Here is a 20303-nt window from a genome sequence, read left to right on the forward strand (position 1 = left end):
AGTCCATGGGATCTGGGGGTTTCATTCAATGGTGTCATTCTTGTGGTGCTCCTGTGCAGGGCCTGGAATTGGACTCAAGTGTTCCAACTCAGGATATTTTAGGAAGAATTAAGTGTCCAGAGCTCTTTCTAAGACAAGGTGACTTTTTATGCCATCCCATTATCCCTGTAAGAGAATGGGCCACTGGATAAGTTCTGTATCATGGGCAGTCAGAACATTCAAACCATAAAAATAATTGTCTTTTTATGGACCTGCCTTTATTTGCAAAGTTAGCTCAGCAAGAATGATCTGAAGTTTCAAAGAGCCCAAGCAGTGCTGAGCATTGTCTTGAGCCATTAACCCTCTGTCTTAAGTCCTTGTATGGGCTGGAGTTAATGCAATTAAAGCCATGCTTTGGTATTAATTAATAACTGAAATGTTGTTACAAACAGCTGCCATCAGGTGCCAGGAAGGAATCATTTGGTTCATATTCTTTATGCTGATGGTGATCAGGCCCTGGCACAGGTTGGACAGAGAAGCTGTGACTGCCCCTGGATCCCTGGAATTGTCCCAGGCCAGGTTGGACAGGGCTTGGAGCAACCTGGGACAGTGGGAGGTGTCCTTGCCCATGGCAGTGATTATAGATTGCAAACGTGGTGGTTTGGTTTGTTGGTTGTTTTTTTTTTCAATCCCTGGCTCTTTGTAATGCTATCTTGTTCCATGTTCCTGTAATTGCTTATTTTTGCTTTCTGCTGAAAAGCCAGGGAAGGTCGGAAGCATTTGGGGACAGGTTTGGCTGCTCTCCAGGAGCACATGGACTCAGCTGCCAAAGCTCCAAGCATGGCAGGAGACCAGGAATGTCACACCAGGCATGGACCCAGGGATGGGGATGCAACACAGCTGGATCTGCTCACGGACCAATTGTTTGGGTATTTTCAACCAAAATTGTCAGCCTGGATGAGGGAGGCCAGGTGAAAGATCTACTGGTTTTAACTGTGAAACACCATCGAGTTAAATGGGCTTCTTATGAAATGATTTCTGTGGGTTTAGACTGTTAAGAGCAATTGTTGTGGAGCTGTTGGAAATGCACATATTCTTGAAAAGCAGAAAGTGAAATAGCTGATGAGTGAAATGCATTGCCCAGGATGAGGAGTAGCTTTTCAACGTGGCTTCAGCAGATTTCTATGGAATTGGAGCTGCCTGAATGGTTACATGTTCAGAGGATTGAGCCAAAATTAAGGCTGCAAAATTCCTGCTGTGACCCACTCCAGATTTCCATGTATGGAAGGGACTGTTGGAGTGTGTAACAGACACCCTGTCTTATATAAGACATATAAAGGATTGAGTTCTTAAATGCAGCAATCTCTTTGGGAGGGCGAGGTTTTGTCTGTAGAAGAGATTTTATATTTCACTTAAAAACAGGAATGTGTTTGCTTGGTAATTAGAATAAACTTTTTGCTTTTTCTTGGATGGATAATAAATACGGAAAGTTTGTATGGGAAAGGGAAACTTCTGGAAAGTTGTAAATGACTGAGTGGTAATTAAATTAGGAGCCTTTTGTCAGACTTCTAACAGTGACAAATATGCATCTAGAATGAAAAGATGCTTTACTGAGCATTTCTAGTACTCATTATTACCAGTTTATGTGGTTAAAATACATGCTTGGTAATTACTCTTTCATTGAACTTTAGAGTACTTTGCTTTTTGTAGTAATTCTCCAAATAATTTGTCAGAAAAGTGCAGATTTCCTCCCGTCAAAGAAATAAAAAGGGAAATACTCAAGAAAAAATGGATTTATTCAGATGGGACGAGATAAAAATTGCCTGTTCAAAGCAGAAGTATTTTTTCAGTCAGTGGAATAGGGATGGGATGGGGTACAGGATGGGATATGGGATAGGATACAGGATGGGATATGGGGTACGGGATGGGATGGGATATGGGATGGGGTACAGGATGGGATATGGGATATGGGATGGGATACAGAATGGGATGGGATACAGGATGGCATACAGGACAGGATGGGATACAGGACGGGACGGGATACAGGATGGCATACAGGACAGGACAGGATACGGGACGGGACGGGATACAGGATGGCATACAGGACGGGATGGGATACAGGACGGGACGGGATACAGGATGGGATGGGATACAGGATGGCATACAGGACGGGACGGGATACAGGATGGGACGGGATACAGGATGGCATACAGGACGGGACGGGATACAGGATGGAATACAGGATGGGATGGGATGCTCACTGAACATGGTTGGTGAGTGCAGTAGGTTCTGTAGGTAGAAGCCTTTTTTGACGCCTGTGTCATTCCAAATACTGGAGGTAATGGAACCTTTGCTTTAGGTGTGTTCCAGCTCTCATTTGTACAATTTTTTGTGTTAACCTAAGAAATGACAGTGGACAGGGTTGGATGGAGTTGGTAGATCAACTAAGGAGCTGTTCATTATTTTTAGGAGGGGATGATGCTTTCGGAAATTGGGTGCCATTAATTTTCAAGCCTTTGGGTGAATGGAGCAAGAACGATAAGGGTGGATTTGTGATATAACCCATTTGCTTTGATCCCTTGCACCTCATGTGCGGCACATGAGGACGCTGCATGGAGAGCACGGAACATGGCAGAGCTCCATGTTTCCTGTGCTGGGTCACTCCACCATTTCATGCCTGTCATGGTTATTATTTTGCTCACAGACACCTCGTCAGCATCAGAAGATGAGGGCTCGTTGCGGCGGCACGGGCGGATCAGCTGCACTCCGTTCGAGAGCCACTCCAGCGTGGAGCCCTGGCTTGGCCGGGTCATGCAGGGCTCCTCCACCTCATCCTCTGCATCCTCCACCTCATCCCATCCCGGAGGGAATCCTGCTGCTGCTTCCAATGCCGCTCCTGCCACTGCTGTGCTTGCAGATCTCATGGCACACACCCAGATAGGTCAGTAAACCTGCCCATGTGCTTGGAGTAAAAGCAGAGTACACGGCCCAAAGCAGGGCTAAACACAAAGGGCTAAACCAGGAAATAGCCTTAAAATGGCCAATTCACAGCCCAGGTATGTATGACATTTGTGTGTTTCATTTTACCCAAACCAGTCGGTCATGAGATCTGAACATACATTCTTGGTAAAACACTTGATTTACCAGGAAACTGAGGTTCAGATTTACCAGGAAACTGGTTCAGATTTACCAGGAAACTGGTTCAGATTCACCAGGAAACTGAGGTTCAGATTTACCAGATTCCAAAGCAGAATTTCAAAGGAATGCTGGGTTTGGTGCATGCTTTCCACTCTGTATTCACCCTAAAGAATGTCAGGTTATATATTTCAGATATGATTCATTTGATAAATACCCAAAAGATGAGAACAACACCCAGAATTTTGGGGAAGTTCTGAAATCAGAGGTACTGATTGCTAGGGAATTTTTCCTGCTTGTACAAAACACCCTTTAAACAAACTTTAATTTTTATATTCCTATTTCCAAGCTTGTTTGTGAGAAATTTGCAGTGTTTGACATTGGTGGGTATAAGTAAGATGGAATAGAAATTTGAAGTGTTTGACATTGGTGGATGTAAGTAAGGTGGAATTCATCAACACTTCTCTTTGAGCCATTCTGGATCTCACATTATGGATTAATAGGAATCATGTTTAACTCCTTAAAATCACCAAACCTTCCAAGCTTAACTGGATGGATGGAATTCTTAATATACCTGTAAAAACTTGCAAGATACAGAAGGTGTAACGTGGCATCCTGTTATGTCTGATGCGTCAGACCAGATAAATACACCTCAAATTTCACAACCAGCTTCCTAAGACCTCTCCATCAGGACTGTTTAATCAACAACACTGTAAGCAAAATTAGTGCCTCATTAAGAATTCAGAGTCCAGCAGAGTCCAGAGTCAGGTTTGGAATTTTATTAGCAGGACATAAATAGTGTCTATCAGGAAGGAGCTCAGGAATCATTAAGAGCTGATCTACTGAAAATGTTCATAAAGGTAACATTTCCAGTGCCTTTGACAAAAAATAGATGCTGTTTTGCATAAGAATAGTCTTCCTCATTTCTGGAATGCTTGCCGTGTTCCATCAGTTTTCATTCCTGCTGTGGTGACATATTAATGCAGTCCCAGTTCAGTTGGGACATTTTCCTGTCTCTTTGTAGCCTTCCTTGCTCACAAGACCATCAAAACTCAGTCAGTTCTTACACTGCAGACTTTTTTGATTCTCAATAAGTACTCACATGCTTTCCCAAAGGGCTTTGATTTGCCCTAGGGCAGTGGAGTTGATTTATTTTTTTCAGACCTCAGCAATCGAAGAGGCATCCTACATATTTTAATTACCATGCCCTACTGAAATATTCTGTGTTTTGGTTGTGTGCTGAATAGCTATTCACAGTTTTGGGATGCTGGAGAGTTTAAATTTAGCAGTTTGTTCCCTTGCAGCTCATCCTCTCCAGCTTGAATTTTAAATGGTGAACTCAGACCAAGTCCCAGGCAGTAAAATGCAGTGCTGGAAGTGCAAAGTTACAGGATTCAATGGAGTCAGAGAGGAATGTGCATTGTTTCTCAGCTCTTTTGTCTTTCACTTATAACAGCAAGAATATCATCTCCATGTGGATTGGATGTTGTGGGGTTTTTTTTCCTTTTAGTGTAATTAGTGTATTTTTTTTTAATTAATAAGGCTGGCAGTATGTCTTGTTTTTTCCCAAGGTCACCATCTCAACTATGGAGTATTTCCTCCCTTAACTCTTAGAGTAGCTGGAAATACTGTGGCTTTTAATTCTCTGTCCTATCCCATGTGTTCTTTCCTGGGACTCTGCTCTCTTACATTTCTCTCTATCTTCTCATCACTAATGAAAAGTTCTGAATCTGATTAAATGTTTTTCCTGAAGTCACAGTCTGCTCACGCTTTTTTTTTTTAACTCCTCCCCACCCCTGTTTCCCTGCTGTGCCACAGGATCTCTGGCTGATACAGACTAATTGCATGGGCCGTCATGGGCATTTATTAATAAAATGCCCAAATAATTAACTAGGTTAATGTGATTTTTATCCAAGCATAAATCCCTGTAAATTGAACTTATTCCTCCTCCGTATAGAAGGCATTGACAGAAGGCATTGTCTGTGCATGGACAGACATTACCAATCCCTGCAGGGTTTGGCAGGTGAGGAGTGGGGACCTTTGGGCTGATCCTGCAGCTTGGAAACCACCAGCACTTGGCTCTGTTCCCCTGGTTAAGTTACATCCTGAGGGAAGTCCATGAATTGGGACTCAGGGAAAGTTCAGGGGAAAAAATAACATCCAAAAGTGACTCCAAAAATACAGACAACAGAGTGAGGCACTCAGCAATAGGACAAGGGGGCACAGGCTCAAGCTCTGCCAGGGGAAACTGAAGTTGGAGATCAGAAAAAACTTGTTTGCAGAGGGAGTGCTCAGGCATTGGAATGGGCTGCCCGGAGAGGGAGTGGATTCCCCATCCCTGGAGGTTTTTCAGCTGAGATTGGCTGTGGCACTGAGTGCCATGATCTGGTAAAGGGACTGGAGTTGGACCAAGGGTTGGACTTGATGATCTCGGAGGTCTTTTCCAACCCAATCCATTCCGTGATTCTATGAGAGAGTTTCAGGTGTGTGTTGGGGCTCTCTGTAGGTCCTGCACAGTGGTTGTGTGGGTCAGGCTTACACACATTGTCACCCTGGTGGTTATGAGTGACACTTTGTCCTTGGTGTGCCTTACTCTCCTGGAAGGAATTCATAGTTCTTGATTAGTGCTCTTTGCAGTGCCAACATTGGCATTGCACTGAGGGCCATTACAAGGGGTGGGAATAGAATCATAGGATTGACTGGATTGTAAAAGACCTCTGAGATCATCAAGTCCAACCCTTGGTCCAACTCCAGTCCCTTTACCAGATCATGGCACTCAGTGCCACGGCCAAGCTCAGGTTAAAAACCTCCAGGGATGGGGAATCCACCCCCTCTCTGGGCAGCCCATTTCAATGCCTGAGCACTCTTCTCTGGAATGAATTTTTTTCTGCTCTTCAACTTCAATTTCCCCTGGCAGAGCTTGAGCCCATCGTGCCCCCTTGTCCTATTGCTGAGTGCCTGGGAGAAGAGACCAACCCCCACCTGGCCAGAACTTCCCTTCAGGCAGTTCCAGACAGTGCTGAGGTCACCTCTGAGCCTCCTCTTCTCCAGGCTAAACACCCCCAGCTCCCTCAGCCTCTCCCCACAGCACTTGTGCTCCAGTCCCTTCTCCAGCCTCGTTGCTCTTCTCTGGCCCCACTCCAGCCCCTCAATCTCTTTCCTCAACTGAGGGGCCCAGAACTGAACACAACACTCAAGGTGTGGCCTCCCCAAGGCAGAGTCCAGGGGAAGGGTCACTGCCCTGGGCCTGCTGGCCATGCTAGTTTGGATCCAGGCCAGGATCCCCTTGGCCACCTGGGCACACTGTTGGCTCCTCTTGAGCTTCCTGTTAATTAGGATTACAGGTAAATTGCTTAGTGCTCTCTGTAGCACAAACATTGGCATTGCAGTGAGGGCCATTGCAAGAGGTGGGAATGGAGTTACATTTTTTCCTGGTGATGCCTGGAAACCCTTTGAGAGCTGTACTGGAGGTGTCTGTGTCAGCTGTGCAGATCTGGGACTGGGGCTGTGGCCCTTGCTGTTTTAGTGCTCCTGTGTGTGTGTCACAACACTGCCTGATCTCCCTGTGCCTGGAGCTCTTCCTGCAGGAGTTGTGACATGCTGAGGTACTCCCAGGCAGCTCCTCCAACCCCTGATGTTCTCCAGCTCTTCCCTGCTGCATTCCTGGTTTTATTCATCAGGATTCTGTATTTTCCAGGCCTCTGATTCGTGTTGTCTTTTGTTCCAACACTTCCCACAAGTGCTGCCGTTTCCTAACCTGTTCCCTTCAAAGCTATTCTGTAATCTGGGTTACAATTTTGGAGTGATGGTAGCAACATTTTACATGGGCAGTTGGTGATAGGGTAAGCAGGCATGGTTTTTAAACTAAAAGAGGAGAGAGATTTAGGTTAGATATTGGGAAGGAATTGTTGGCTGTGAGGGTGGGCAGGCCCTGGCACAGGTTGGGCAGAGAAGCTGTGGCTGCCCCATCCCTGGGAGTGTCCAAGGCCAGGTTGGAACAACCTGGGACAGTGGAAGGTGTCCCTGCCCATGGCAGGGGGTGGGATGGGCTTTGAGATCCCTTCCAACCCAAACCAGTCAGTGATTCTGTGACATTCCCCAAGCGTTTCTCTACAGGCAGGAAACAGGGCACAGCACCAAGCAAATCCAGTTGTGACAAGGCAGTTTGAGTGCATGAAGGGTTGGGAAATGCCCTGCTGTGAGAAGCAACTTTGCCTGTATTAATCCTTCAGAAAGCCTAATGAGCTCCCATGTGTGTCTTGCATATCTGCAGAGAACCACTGTGCCCCCCCGGACGTGACCACTGGCCTGGTGGGACATCTGCACCATGAGCACCCGCAGGTGGCATCGGTGCGAGGAGTGCCCAGGGGCTACAGCAGCAGCATCCTGGAAACTGCAGATGGTGAGTGCCTTGGAAACCTCCCTTATCTATCTGTCTGTCTGTCTATCTATCTATCTATCTATCTATCTATCTATCTATCTATCTATCTATCTACCTATCATCTCTATACCTCTATATCTTTCTATATCTATGTATGTATCTATATATCTATAGAACTATCTATATATATCTATACCTATATCTATATAATCTATATTGTCTATATCATCTATATCTATATATATCTCTATATAATTATCTATCTAAATATCTATATCTGTATCTATATATATATGTATTTCATCTCATTGCCTCAGAGCTTTAAATTTGGATAACTACTATTTATACTACTTATATAGTATTTATACAATTTATACTACTTTTATACCACTTACTTTAATTAACTCTGTCAAATATGCAAACTTTGAATCAGCATTCAACAAGGTTTGGTGTTGTGACTATTTCTACATAAATTTTAAAATACTCCAAGAGGCACTGATTTTTTCCAAGCATTTTTTCTAAGCATTCTGGTGCTTTCAGAGTGGAGTGAAAGGTAAGATGAAGCAAATACTTAGACTTGTGGAGAAAAGAGCATTCTTCATGTTTCAGTTGGAATCTCATTAAGGAGTTGGTGGTTTGAAAAGCAAAAATGAAGTGTGATGAGGTGTCTGCATCAGCAGGTAGCCAGAGAACAGCATTGCTTGAAAACAAAAAAAGCTGTTTTCTTCCAAGCAAGATACTCATCCTGAGTGACTTTTCCACATGAAATCTGTGTGTTTTAGTGTGTTTCTTAATAATGTGACAAATAATAAATATTTTCCATTTGGCAGGTGTCCCAGTGAACAGCAGAGTGTCCTCCAAAATCCAGCAGCTGCTGAATACCTTGAAAAGACCAAAGCGCCCACCCCTGAAAGAGTTTTTTGTGGATGATTTTGAAGAACTGCTGGAAGGTTAATTTTCTTTCCAATACAGTTCACTCTCTGTGCAAGACACAACTGATACTTCTTAGCAAGTGTTGAGGTTTTTTTCTCTTCCCAGTAGAAAACAAATGGTGGTAGAACTGTCACAGGGAATAGAGAAAGGTCCTATATTATTACAAGTGAAAGATAACCTTCAACTCAACCCTCTGTCTTGGTTTGAGATAAGCAACTGCCAACCCTCCCCAAGCATAGAGAGAAAAACCTCCCTCCTAACACCAGGGAAAGGGAGGAAAAGAGAGGGGAAAGAAAAAACCCACTTCAAATGGCATTTATACTAAAACTACATATATTTTTCACACAAAGAGACAATTAGAAGAGAGTACAAATATACACTTACACAAGTCTGCAACAAAAAGTTCCCCACCTCAACTTCTTAACGAACACACAAATTCTACTGTCCTAACTACACATTACTTAAGAAAATACTTATTCCCCAGGGAGACAAACCCAAGCAGAAAGGAGAGACCCAGAACAACACAGTTTACTCCTGAGATACCCTGTGAGCCAGTGGTGGGCCTGGTCCTCTCCATCCCCCCTGGGACAGCATCGTGCGTCCTCCCAAGAGGAGGGCTGAGAAGCGACTGCCTTAACCACTCCCACACTGGTTCCTACTTCCCTGGAGATGATGTCATAATGTGGTATGGAATACAAAGTTACTGGCATGAAGAGGTCAGCTGTTAGCTCAGCCCAGCTCAAGTCAGCTGACAGCTTTGGCCTAATCCAAACTTCAGAGCCCAAATCTAGGCCCACCTAGGTGAACCCATAACACCCTCCTCCTCAGTGTGACATTTCTGAGCTACTGGATTCCCTCTACTGTTGGTTTGATGTTTTAAGATATGACATTATTGTGATTCTGGTCTTCCTGGGAAGTTTCTTCAAGCAGAGATAGGTGGACTTCAACTGAGGTGCATGTGATTGTGAAGAGCATCTCTTGGAAGCATTAATTTTCCTTATTGCCTGGATTGGGTGTTACTCCAACCAGGGTTGCTGAGCAAGATCTCTCTCCACTTTCTGGAGCAGCTTGAAGGAGGACTTTGACAAAATACCTTTCTTTAAAGATAGAATAGTGCCACTACCTGTTGAGCATTCAGTGCAGCAAAAATCAATGTCCAGATGTCACTGAGGCCATTTATCTCTGATAACCCTTCTTGATTTAGTGGAGTCTTTCATTGAAACAGATATGGAGAGCAAAGAGCAGAAAGCAGCAGCTTTCCAGATCAGGGAGGAGTGAAGTGGAGATTCACATTCTGGTCCTTTGATAATGTGGAATCAGAACTCTAAAGGGATGGTCAGTGTACCCAGGTGGCCAAGAAGGCCAATGGGATCCTGGCCTGGATCCAAACTAGCGTGGCCAGCAGGCCCAGGGCAGTGATCCTTCCCCTGGACTCTGCCTTGGGGAGGCCACACCTTGAGTGTTGTGTTCAGTTCTGGGCCCCTCAGTTGAGGCAAGAGCTTGAGGGGCTGGAGCGGGGCCAGAGAAGAGCAACAAGGCTGGAGAAGGGTCTGGAGCACAAGTGGTGTGGGGAGAGGCTGAGGGAGCTGGGGGTGTTTAGCCTGGAGAAGAGGAGGCTCAGAGGTGACCCCAGCACTGTCTGGAACTGCCTGAAGGGAAGTTCTGGCCAGGTGGGGGTTGGTCTCTTCTCCCAGGCACTCAGCAATAGGAGAAGGGGGCACAATGGGCTCAAGCTCTGCCAGGGGAAATTGAAGTTGGAGAGCAGAAAAAACTTGTTTGCAGAGAGAGTGCTCAGGCATTGGAATGGGCTGCCCAGAGAGGGGGTGGATTCCCCAGGCCTGGAGGTTTTTCAACTGAGCTTGGCCATGGCACTGAGTGCCATGATCTGGTAAAGGGACTGGAGTTGTCCCAAGGGTTGGACTTGATGATCTCGGAGGTCTTTTCCAATCCAATCCATTCTAGGATTCTGTGATTACTTTTGGGGAAGACAGTAGATAATTAGCACAGCATCATCATAAAGCAGAGGAGTAATGATAGCTGTGAGGAGGAGGAGAAAAGGCTCATGGAATAGTCTGTGAAGTGTAACTTTCCCTTTCTGTCAGGATTGATGTTTGTCATTTACTGTACTCTGGTTTTAGTGCAACAGCCTGACCCAAATCAACCAAAACCTGAGGGACACCAGATGAATGTACTTCAAGGGGAGCCCTTAGGCGTTGTGACCAACTGGCCCCCCTCTCTGCTGGCTGCCCTGCAGCACTGGGGCACCACCCAGCCCAAGGCCCCCTGTCTGACTGCACTGGACACCACTGGGAAGGCCATTTCCACCCTCACCTACGGTACGTGCTGGTGCCACTTCCAGGAGGAGTTGGGGGTAGATTGGGAGAAACTGCTCACACCACATGAGGTCTGAGATTCTCTGGTGGTTTAAAGGCAAACCGGCAGGAGAAATGAACCCAGCTCAAGAAAGATTCTAAGTCAGAGTTACAATTTAATAACAATATTACAATAAATGCAATGACACAAAGAGAAATTGATTTTAACCCACAAACCCAGCAGTGTAACCCAGCCCCCTGGGGCACAAACACAGGGGGGTTTGGTGGCCCCTGTGCTGAGCCCCACGTGGTTCCCCCGAGTCTAAAGGAAAAGGAGGTGACAAACCTGTTGGTGCAGATGATGGCACAGTCTGGTGGAGAGTGGTGGGCTCCTCCTGTCGAGGGTCTGCTCCTCCTCTGGATCCCATGAGTGGTCCCAGAAGTCCCCAACCCCCAGGATTCCATCCCCTCAGGTGCAGGTGGGAGCCCCCAGTGCCTCCCCCAGGGCAGGGAGTTCCACACTGGGGGATCTGACTCTGGGAGTCAGGGAGGATTTTGGAATCGTTGCTGGCCCATGAGCAGAGCTGAGCCCTCAGGTGGGTGTGGAGGTGCCAAGGACTCCCTGCAGGGCAGTTCTCCCATCTCCTCTGCCAGGCTTCTTTCCCAGCCAGCTCCCAGCCTGAGTGGTCAGGTGTGTCCGGGGCAGCTGCTGCCAATGGGCCATTGGGAACAGTTGGTGGGCAATGAATGGAGGGTGGAGAATCCACAGCTTTGGTCACACCCACACAGGGATCAACTGGTCCCACCTGCTGAACTAGGACAGATTCCCACAGATAAGCCTCATACTCCAGGAGCATATTCAGGATATTATGCTGGGAAGTGGAACTTTCTTGTAATCAATGAACTAGAAATATTACAGTAAATTCCATTTTTTTTAAAGACATCTCTGTCCTTCAGAACAGCTTCCTGCAGCATTTCATTGTCAAGTTTGTTAGGATGTTAAACTTTGTTGTTTGCATTCTCACAGATGAAGGACGCAGGAAATACATTATTTTAATTACTCTACAATGGAGCTTTGAGAGTTGTTTAGAATATCATGTTTAGTTTTACACTAAAAAAAAAAATAAAAAGATGAAAACCTCTAAACTGTACTTAGACTCTACCAGCTGTTCTGATACAGCTGTCATGGTTAGAGGATATACAAGGCACTGAGATTAGTCAATTACATGTTAGAGTTTCAGTTTCTGTTTCTTAATTTCTCTTTTTTTTTTCTTTAGGCAAGCTATGGAGTCGAAGCTTGAAACTTGCCTATACCCTGCTGAACAAGCTGAGCACTAAGAATGAGCCCCTGCTGAAGTCTGGAGACAGGGTAGGCTGCTCTTGGAAGTTGTCCCTGGGGATGAAATGGTGATGAAAAGCTTCAAAAAGCCTTGTAATAATATATTGTAATAACATAATGTGAAACAGTCATTTCTGTGACTGGTAATAATACATTGTCCCAATATTTGGTATTTCTGTTCTTATGAACCTGCACATGATTGTGAAAATTTTGTCCCACAAAGTTAAAAGCAGCCACTCCTCTCTCCCAAATGATGAAAACCCCACATATCTTCTTCTTTTAATGTATTTTGTAGGTAGCTCTGGTATTTCCCAATAGTGATCCAGTGATGTTCATGGTGGCATTTTATGGGTGTCTCCTGGCAGAACTTATTCCTGTCCCAATAGAAGTTCCACTCACAAGAAAGGTGGGAAAACACATTCAGAATTTCTATGGTTTGGGTAAATAAATGCAGTGTTTGTGTTGGGAGAGTGTCTAAATCCTACAGACCTTACAAGGGACCCCTCAGAGCCTGCACTTTGAAAGCATCAACTGAACTGCTTGGAATTATATATATACTACAATTTTTATGTATCTATATATATAGATATATAGATATGTGTGTGTATATATGTGTGTGTATGGAATTATATATATTTTACAATTTTTTATATATATAGATATATATATGTGTGTGTGTATATGTGTGTGTATATATATGTGTATATATATCTATATGTGCGTGTATTTGGTTGTTTGTTTATTTAAAATAATTTTATATCATTATAATATATAATATATATTACAAATTAAAATTATATGATAACTTTATATAATTATGTGATATATATTTAATATTACATTATAAATATTTATTTAATAATATGTATTTATAGTTATATAATTAATGATATAGTGATACATTATATAATTATATAATAATAATGATATAATAATACTGAAATGTAATTATATATATTACAATTATATATTATTGTATTCTATATATTTATATTTCATTAGGGAAAGAGGGGGAAAGTATTAATGTGCTATTACTAACCATAGTATTAAGTATTTTAGGATAGGCAATCATAGAAATTATTTAAAGAATTAAAATTTTGATACCATAGTTACTGGAAATACAGGTGGAATCCCACACACATTGAGATTATTGGGAAAGAGCTAAAGCTACAGGCTCTGCTCCTCAGTGTGTCAAGACTCAGGAACAACATCAAACCGGGTTCCTGTTTCACCAGAACATGTGAACATCCCTGTTGGGTTGAAGAGGGATGCACAAGCATCACTTCTGGCATTGCCTTCCTTGCCAGATCTGCTACCAAATCTTGGCTGCCAATAAACAAAACAAAACTTCTCCGTCGTTTATCTTCCATAAAAGGTCCTATGTGATACATGTTTATTTTTTTCTTGTGATACAATGTTTTGTAAACATGGGGAAAGTGCAGGAAAGTGCCCCAAAGCTTTGGTGTTTGTAATGTTGTGGTTCCCCGCAGGATGCTGGGAGTCAGCAGATCGGGTTTCTCCTGCGCAGCTGTGGAGTGACCCTGGCTCTGACGACTGACGCCTGTCAGAAAGGCCTCCCCAAAGCTCAGACTGGCGAAGTGGTCACATTCAAAGGTGGGGGGTTACTTTTTTATGCCATAAAAAGCTGTTCTGCTCATTGTTGCTGTCAAAACAGCAGTGTTTGGGTTTGCCTGTGTGGTTGTAGCTTACACATAAAAACTGCCTTCGTTGTCACCACAGTACTGCTTCCTCCTTTTTCTCTAGGAGGGCAGGGGTGGTTCCAGCCTTTGCTTGCTGTTGCCATCCCTGAATTCTGGGGTGGAAAAGCCCTTTTTTTTGGAACTGTGAGGTGTGTTGGGTTCAGTGGCAAAATGCCAACTGCCCAACACAGAGAGAAAGGGTCCCACCCACAACTAAGGGAAAAGGAGGGAGGGGAAAAAAAACCCAGAACCCAAAATAGCAAGTTTCTTATATTATAGAAAAGAAAGGCAATTAAAATCGGAATATGATACCATACATACATATATATATGTATAAAGGTGAGGAAAAACAAAGTAACAACAGTAACTACCAAGTCACCCAACTAAATAATACAGATTCCAACCATCCAAACCCCACAAACCCTCCCAAAAACTATTCCAGAGAAAAATCCCAGCAAGAGAGGAGAAAAATGACCAAGCAAATGTTCCCTCCCTGGATAACCCAGCAGGGATGGTGACAAGGCCTGATCTGGGCAGGGCAGGGCAGGATGGCCTCAGGGGCTGAGGCAAAGAGCAAAAGGGACAGAAGCTCCACCTCCCTCTCTTTTTGAACTTCTTGATGATGTCAGATGGTATGAAATATCTCTTTGGTTGCTTAAGTCAGGTGATTCTTGTCCCTTCTGATCTCTGTCCCATCCTCTGGGCCTGCTGGATTGAGGTCTGGCTGGAACTAAAGCCAAAACTACCACAGGAGGACAGTAACACTTCTTTTTCTTTGCAGGTTGGCCTCGGCTCATGTGGTTTGTGATTGATGGGAAGCACCTGGCAAAGCCAACCAAGGACTGGCACCCCCAAATGCGAGATGCCAGCACTGAGATTGCTTATATTGAGGTGACTTGGTGTAACTTCTGTGGTTGCTCTATCATAGTTTACATGACATTTTCTTCCTTTAATCTCTTAATAAATTAAAGAGATGGCTATTATAGTTTTATCTGTGAAACAAGATGTTTCCAAGCTGTCACTTGAGTGGCTGTGTGGAATCAGGCTGAAGACTTGGGTTAATCAGCATTTTAGGATCCTTGGGACAATTTGTTTAATTAGAGTAGAGAAATGAAATGCAAATGATACTGGTGTATTCTCTGCACATAAATGTATTTTTATGCTAGCTTTTTGACTTTTTAAAAAAGCTTGCTTTGCTTTTATTGTTGCCTAATTCCTGTGAAAACAGACACTCAAAAACCAATTTTAATGCAGAAGTATATACAAGTTACCTTTATTAGAAGCTTCCAAGGTGCACACCAGAAGGTCTGCACACACATGACCAGAAATGTTAAAATTTTACAACTTTTCTAGTAATTTACATGTGAGATATTGATAACCAACCACGATTTTCATTTCCCTCTGTGCCCCACCCATGGGGGTCCTCAGCACTGCCCCTTGGAGATCTTCCAGCACCTCCAGGCCTTCTTGTGTTTTATCTTCTTGCTCTCTACAGGTGGCTCCTCACAAACACCATGGCCTTGGCAGGGCAGGAGAAAGCTCACAATTTGTGAGAAAGAACTTTAGGAACTCACTTTAGGATGTGAGCAACCTGGAAGAATCTCTGCATCTTATGTGGCTCTAAAAATCTACAAAAACACACTAAAATCCTTAAGCATCATTATAATGACTTTCACAGACTATTCTGAGTGGGAAGGGACCCACAAGGATCATCGAGTCCAACTCTTAAGTCAGTGGCCCACACAGGGGATTGAACCCATGACCTTGGCATTATTACAACCAAGTTTTAACCAACTGAGCTCATCTCAGTATTCCTTTGATTCTGTTGTTAACCTAATGCTTGTGTGCACTTTGTATTCCCAGTACAAAACCAGCAAGGAGGGCAGCACCGTGGGCATCACTATCTCTCATGCTTCCATGCTGGCACACTGCCACGCTCTGACCCAGGCATGTGGGTACTCAGAAGGTGAGTCAGATGGGTGTAACTTCAATGTGGTACCAACAGCTTTGAGGCTTCAGGAAATTTATGGTGCAGAATCATGTTCACTGTCTGTGGATACACTGCAGGAGCTTTAACTGCAGAGGGAAAGCCAAGATCCCTTATTCATAATGGCGTGATTTGTGAGAGGGAGGAAACCACTTGTGAAGTCATAGTCAAGGAGGGGATCTTCTCTTAGCTGATCATGTCCCACAAAAGAACATAGCATGGCCAGCAGGCCCAGGGCAGTGACCCTTCCCCTGGACTCTGCCTTGGGGAGGCCACACCTTGAGTGTTATGTTCAGTTCTGGGTCCCTCAGTTGAGGAAAGCGCTTGAGGGGCTGGAGCAGGGCCAGAGAAGAGCAACAAGGCTGGAGAAGGGACTGGAGCACAAGTGCAGTGGGGAGAGGCTGAGGGAGCTGGGGGTGTTTAGCCAGGAGAAGAGGAGGCTCAGAGGTGACCTCAGCACTGTCTAGAACTGCCTGAAGGGAAGTTCTGGCCAGGTGGGGGTTGGTCTCTTCTCCCAGGCACTCAGCAATAGGACAAGGGGGCACGATGGGCTCAAGCTCTGCCAGGGGAAATTGAAGTTGGAGAGCAGAAAAAACTTGTTTGCAGAGAGAGTGCTCAGGCATTGGAATGGGCTGCCCAGAGAGGGGGTGGATTCCCCACTGCTGGAGGTTTTTCAACTGAGCTTGGCCATGGCACTGAGTGCCATGATCTGGTAAAGGGCCTGGAGTTGGACCAAGGGTTGGATTGATGATCTCGGAGGTCTTTTCCAACCCAATCCATTCTATGGTTCTGTGATCTCCATAGGAATGTGAATGTACTATGAGAGCTGCTTGTTTTCAGTCCTTCTCCCAATGAAAAGCCAAAACTGCTCTTGTCTTTGACCATCTGGCTGCAGTTAATCTACACCAGCATTAAACAAAAACTTCCTGCATTCCTCCATCCTGTACCACTGATAAGCAAGTTTCACTTAATGAATACAGAATATCCCTTGAAAATCAGGGTGAATCTTTGGTTTAAAATCTTTGATTCTTAATCACCTAAGATACTTAAATTTTTCAGAGAAGATACTGAAGAAAATTTAGTACAGCCATGGCAACATTGCTCACTGGATTTAATTCTTTCAAATGTAAATGAACTTTTGCAGCTCAGCTGAAGAAGTCTGCTTCCAAACTAAACTTTTGGTCTGCATAGTTCATTGGCAGATACTACAAACACATGGGAGGGGTATTACAGTTAATCAAGGTCTTAAATGCTGTGTAATAGTCTGGTTTGTAATCATAATTCAGAGATGATTGCTGTCAATAAACCAAGCCCCTTGGAGCTCAACCAGCGTGTTTGTTACAGGTATGGAGCAGAGCTTTGGTTCTTAGCAGTGTTGAAAGTTTCAGAGTTGCTTTAGCAAATATTTTGAATTCTTAAGTATTCTTACAAATACCCTTGTTAAATCTGGTATTTTTTTCCTTCCCTTTCAGCTGAAACACTAACAAATGTCTTGGATTTCAAGAGAGATGCTGGCCTTTGGCATGGAGTGTTGACAGTGAGTATTGGAAGGAATTAAAAAACTGCAGCAAGTGCTTCTCTCTGGGGGAGGGCACTGGTGTCAGAATGAGGCCATGAGCTCCTCAACTCTCAAACAGTTCCTATTTTTATATTTTTATTTTTCAGAAAAATGCCTTTTTCAGTAACTTATGTAGTGTATGTTTTCATGCAGGACACACAGAGTTTTCACTAACATTTCATGCAGGAGACACACAGTTTTCACTGATATTTAACTGTGAGAGTTTTGCTGTAGTTTTTTTAAAGCATCTGGGACATGCTGGGTATTTTTGAGCCATTTGGAAGTTTATTTTTTAATCCTTTTCTCACAGAGTGTTATGAACAGGATGCATGTCATCAGTATTCCCTATGCATTAATGAAGGTTAATCCACTTTCCTGGATACAGAAAGTCTGCTCATACAAAGGTAATTTTCACTTCACCCATTTTTTAGATTTATTGAAAAGCAAACTAAATTGTCTATATAAAATGCCTGTGTACTCCATTTCTCTAATCTGTGTGCTGACAGTTTCACTGATGGAGGTTTCTTTTGAGAGACCTTAAAGAAACTGCCTTTCTCAGTATTTGGATTCATAACATTTAAATTCTATATTTAAGTCCCATCTGGAGACATTGAGTGTACACCTGTCGCAGTAGTTGAATATTTGGGTTTGTATTTGTTTTCTACATGTATAATTTGTTTCATAAATTCTTTTAAATACACAAGAAGGCCTAAATAATTTTATAATTGATCTGTGTTTTGTTCTGCACAAGCAGCATAATTTTTTTTTGGTTTCCAGCCCGTGTAGCAGTGGTGAAATCCCGGGATATGCACTGGTCACTGTTGGCCCAGAGGGATCAGAGGGATGTCAGCCTGAGCTCCCTACGGATGCTGATCGTGGCAGATGGAGCCAATCCCTGTGAGTATGGAGCTTTGTCCTGAGTGCCAGCCCTGCCAAGGCTCTGGTGGTTTACATACCTCATGTGTGTAGGATGTGTTCCTGGCATCTCAGGACAGCTCATTTTCCTGAACCTATAGTTCAGAGTGTCAGGTTCTTTTCAAATGAAGGTCTTGATGAGTTTTACATGTAAAAAATGAAAGAGCGTTTAATAAGTAGAGAGAAAGTGTGCCATGGATCAGAAGTTTCCAAGGCCAAGATTTTGTAAAGCTCTTCCAAGGTGTAACTTTGGAGGTGAAAATCAAAAGCTTGAATGGGAATGAGGAATGCACATAAAATTAAGCCATGTCAGCCTAAAAGAATTGCAAGAGGCTTTAGGAAGCAAGTGCCTGTGGTTCTGAGGATTGCATGGAGGTAGATCTGGGCCACAGATGTCCAACAGCAGTTCCCCACAGAGTTTAACTGATGATTTGGGTAATTTTTTATTCTAAGTTTCCAGAATAGAAATGGAGATTGGCATGTGAGTACTTACATTTCAATAGTCCAAGAAATTTCACTTTTAATATATATATTACTTAGGCTTCAAAAGCACTGGGATATCAGAGGCTGTGAAGAATTTATACATGTCCTTGCCTGTCCCTGATCACTGAAATCTATTGACAAAAATTGTTCCTGAGTCTCTTTATCCTCCAACAATTTTTCTTAGTGTTTTGACAATAAGCATTTTTAATGTTCAGAAAATTCCAGTGTCCATGGGTTTGTGTCCCAAGGCAGATTACCATACTGTACACAGATGTAGGTAAGAACTTAGTGTTTTCCAGAAGTACCCACTTGCATTTCTCTCCAGGTGACTTTCCAAAATTGGTTTCATTTCAATTACAATTACTCAATATTTTGGATGAGACTATTCCTGCCTGTGTGACTGGATGTGGCACAATCCTTACACAGAAGGGAAAGCATTTTGCTGCAGCATGTTTTGGCAAAGTTCACAAGGAGCAACTGGCTTTGAATTTTAAGCCAGCCCTGTGTCAGAGCTGATGCTTGGCAAGGTCAGCAGTTTGTTCTGCAGTAAAACACTGTTTGTGTGCCACTGTTTGCACTTCTTGGCTCTCTTTAGCTCTGGAAATTAATTTTTTCAATATCATGTTTTCCTGAGTGTTACACTCTCACTTGAATTGACATGAACTGATCCCTGGAGATCTGTAGGAACAGATTTAATCCATTCTGGGCCAAGTGCTGAAGGCCAGGTAGAGAAGTGAAGGGATGTCAGAAGCATTTGGTGTTCGATTTTAAATGCTGTGACCTCTGTAAGAAACAATCAGAAAGGAACTGTGTAAGAAGTTGACATACAGTGACCCTTAGGGACAAAGTATTCTGATCCCTGAAGGACTTTCCATGATGGGAAGTGCCAGTGAGTGCTGCCAAAGGAGGAGTATGAGTTGGGAATTTCATTCAGTGAATTAGTTGTTAGTCACTGGGAGTTCTTTTTCCAAATCTACTCTTTAATAATAGTGTGGAATATCTTTCAACAGTTTGAAAGTGTGTTGGTTTTGTGCACAAAAGCCACAATATTCCTATAGCTCAGCACAGACTCTGAATTCCTGCAGCTCAAGCTTTGCTGCCCTTGGCAAAATGTTTCCAATGGTGTGATTGTTGTTTTTAGGGTCCATATCTTCCTGTGATGCCTTCCTGAATGTGTTTCAGTCCAGGGGGCTGAGGCCAGAAGTGATTTGTCCCTGTGCCAGCTCCTCAGAGGCTTTAACAGTTGCCATTCGCAGGTAATTAATTCCCTTTTGGAGAAGTGAACCAAAACTTTTCTCGGCTATCAAAATGTATCATAAAATCACAGAATGGTTTGGGTGGGAAGGAGTTTGACCCTCCCTGCCATGGTCAGGGGCGCCTTCCTCTAGCCCAGGTTACTCCAAGCCCCATCCAACCTTTCCTTGCGCACTTCCAGGGATGGGGAGTGTGGTGTTGGGATGGTGGTCAGGAAAGACCATGACCCACATGAAGGTGCCCCAAAGACCTAAGCAGAGGGAATATGAAGCCCTCAGTTATCTCCTTCACTGAAGGATGGATTGGTTTTGTTTTCTTTGAAAAGTT

General features: G+C 43.7%; 1 protein-coding gene across 3 annotated transcripts in view; it reads left to right on the forward strand.

Annotated features, from left to right (window-relative positions):
• The window catches only part of DIP2A (disco interacting protein 2 homolog A), a 113511-nt gene that overhangs the window by 53901 nt on the left and 39307 nt on the right, over positions 1–20303 (forward strand). For all 3 annotated transcript variants that reach the window (XM_071562896.1, XM_071562897.1, XM_071562898.1), the window contains 13 exons: positions 2684–2920; positions 7388–7516; positions 8326–8445; positions 10567–10764; positions 12018–12109; positions 12375–12485; positions 13570–13693; positions 14561–14670; positions 15643–15745; positions 17239–17303; positions 17635–17728; positions 18102–18221; positions 19864–19978. In XM_071562896.1, coding sequence (XP_071418997.1) covers positions 2684–2920; positions 7388–7516; positions 8326–8445; positions 10567–10764; positions 12018–12109; positions 12375–12485; positions 13570–13693; positions 14561–14670; positions 15643–15745; positions 17239–17303; positions 17635–17728; positions 18102–18221; positions 19864–19978 — 1618 coding nt within the window. The remainder of the gene's footprint in view (positions 1–2683; positions 2921–7387; positions 7517–8325; positions 8446–10566; positions 10765–12017; positions 12110–12374; positions 12486–13569; positions 13694–14560; positions 14671–15642; positions 15746–17238; positions 17304–17634; positions 17729–18101; positions 18222–19863; positions 19979–20303) is intronic.

Source organism: Pithys albifrons, chromosome 8 (genome assembly GCF_047495875.1).
Source record: "Pithys albifrons albifrons isolate INPA30051 chromosome 8, PitAlb_v1, whole genome shotgun sequence".
In the NCBI taxonomy this organism is placed as follows: Eukaryota; Metazoa; Chordata; class Aves; order Passeriformes; family Thamnophilidae; genus Pithys; species Pithys albifrons.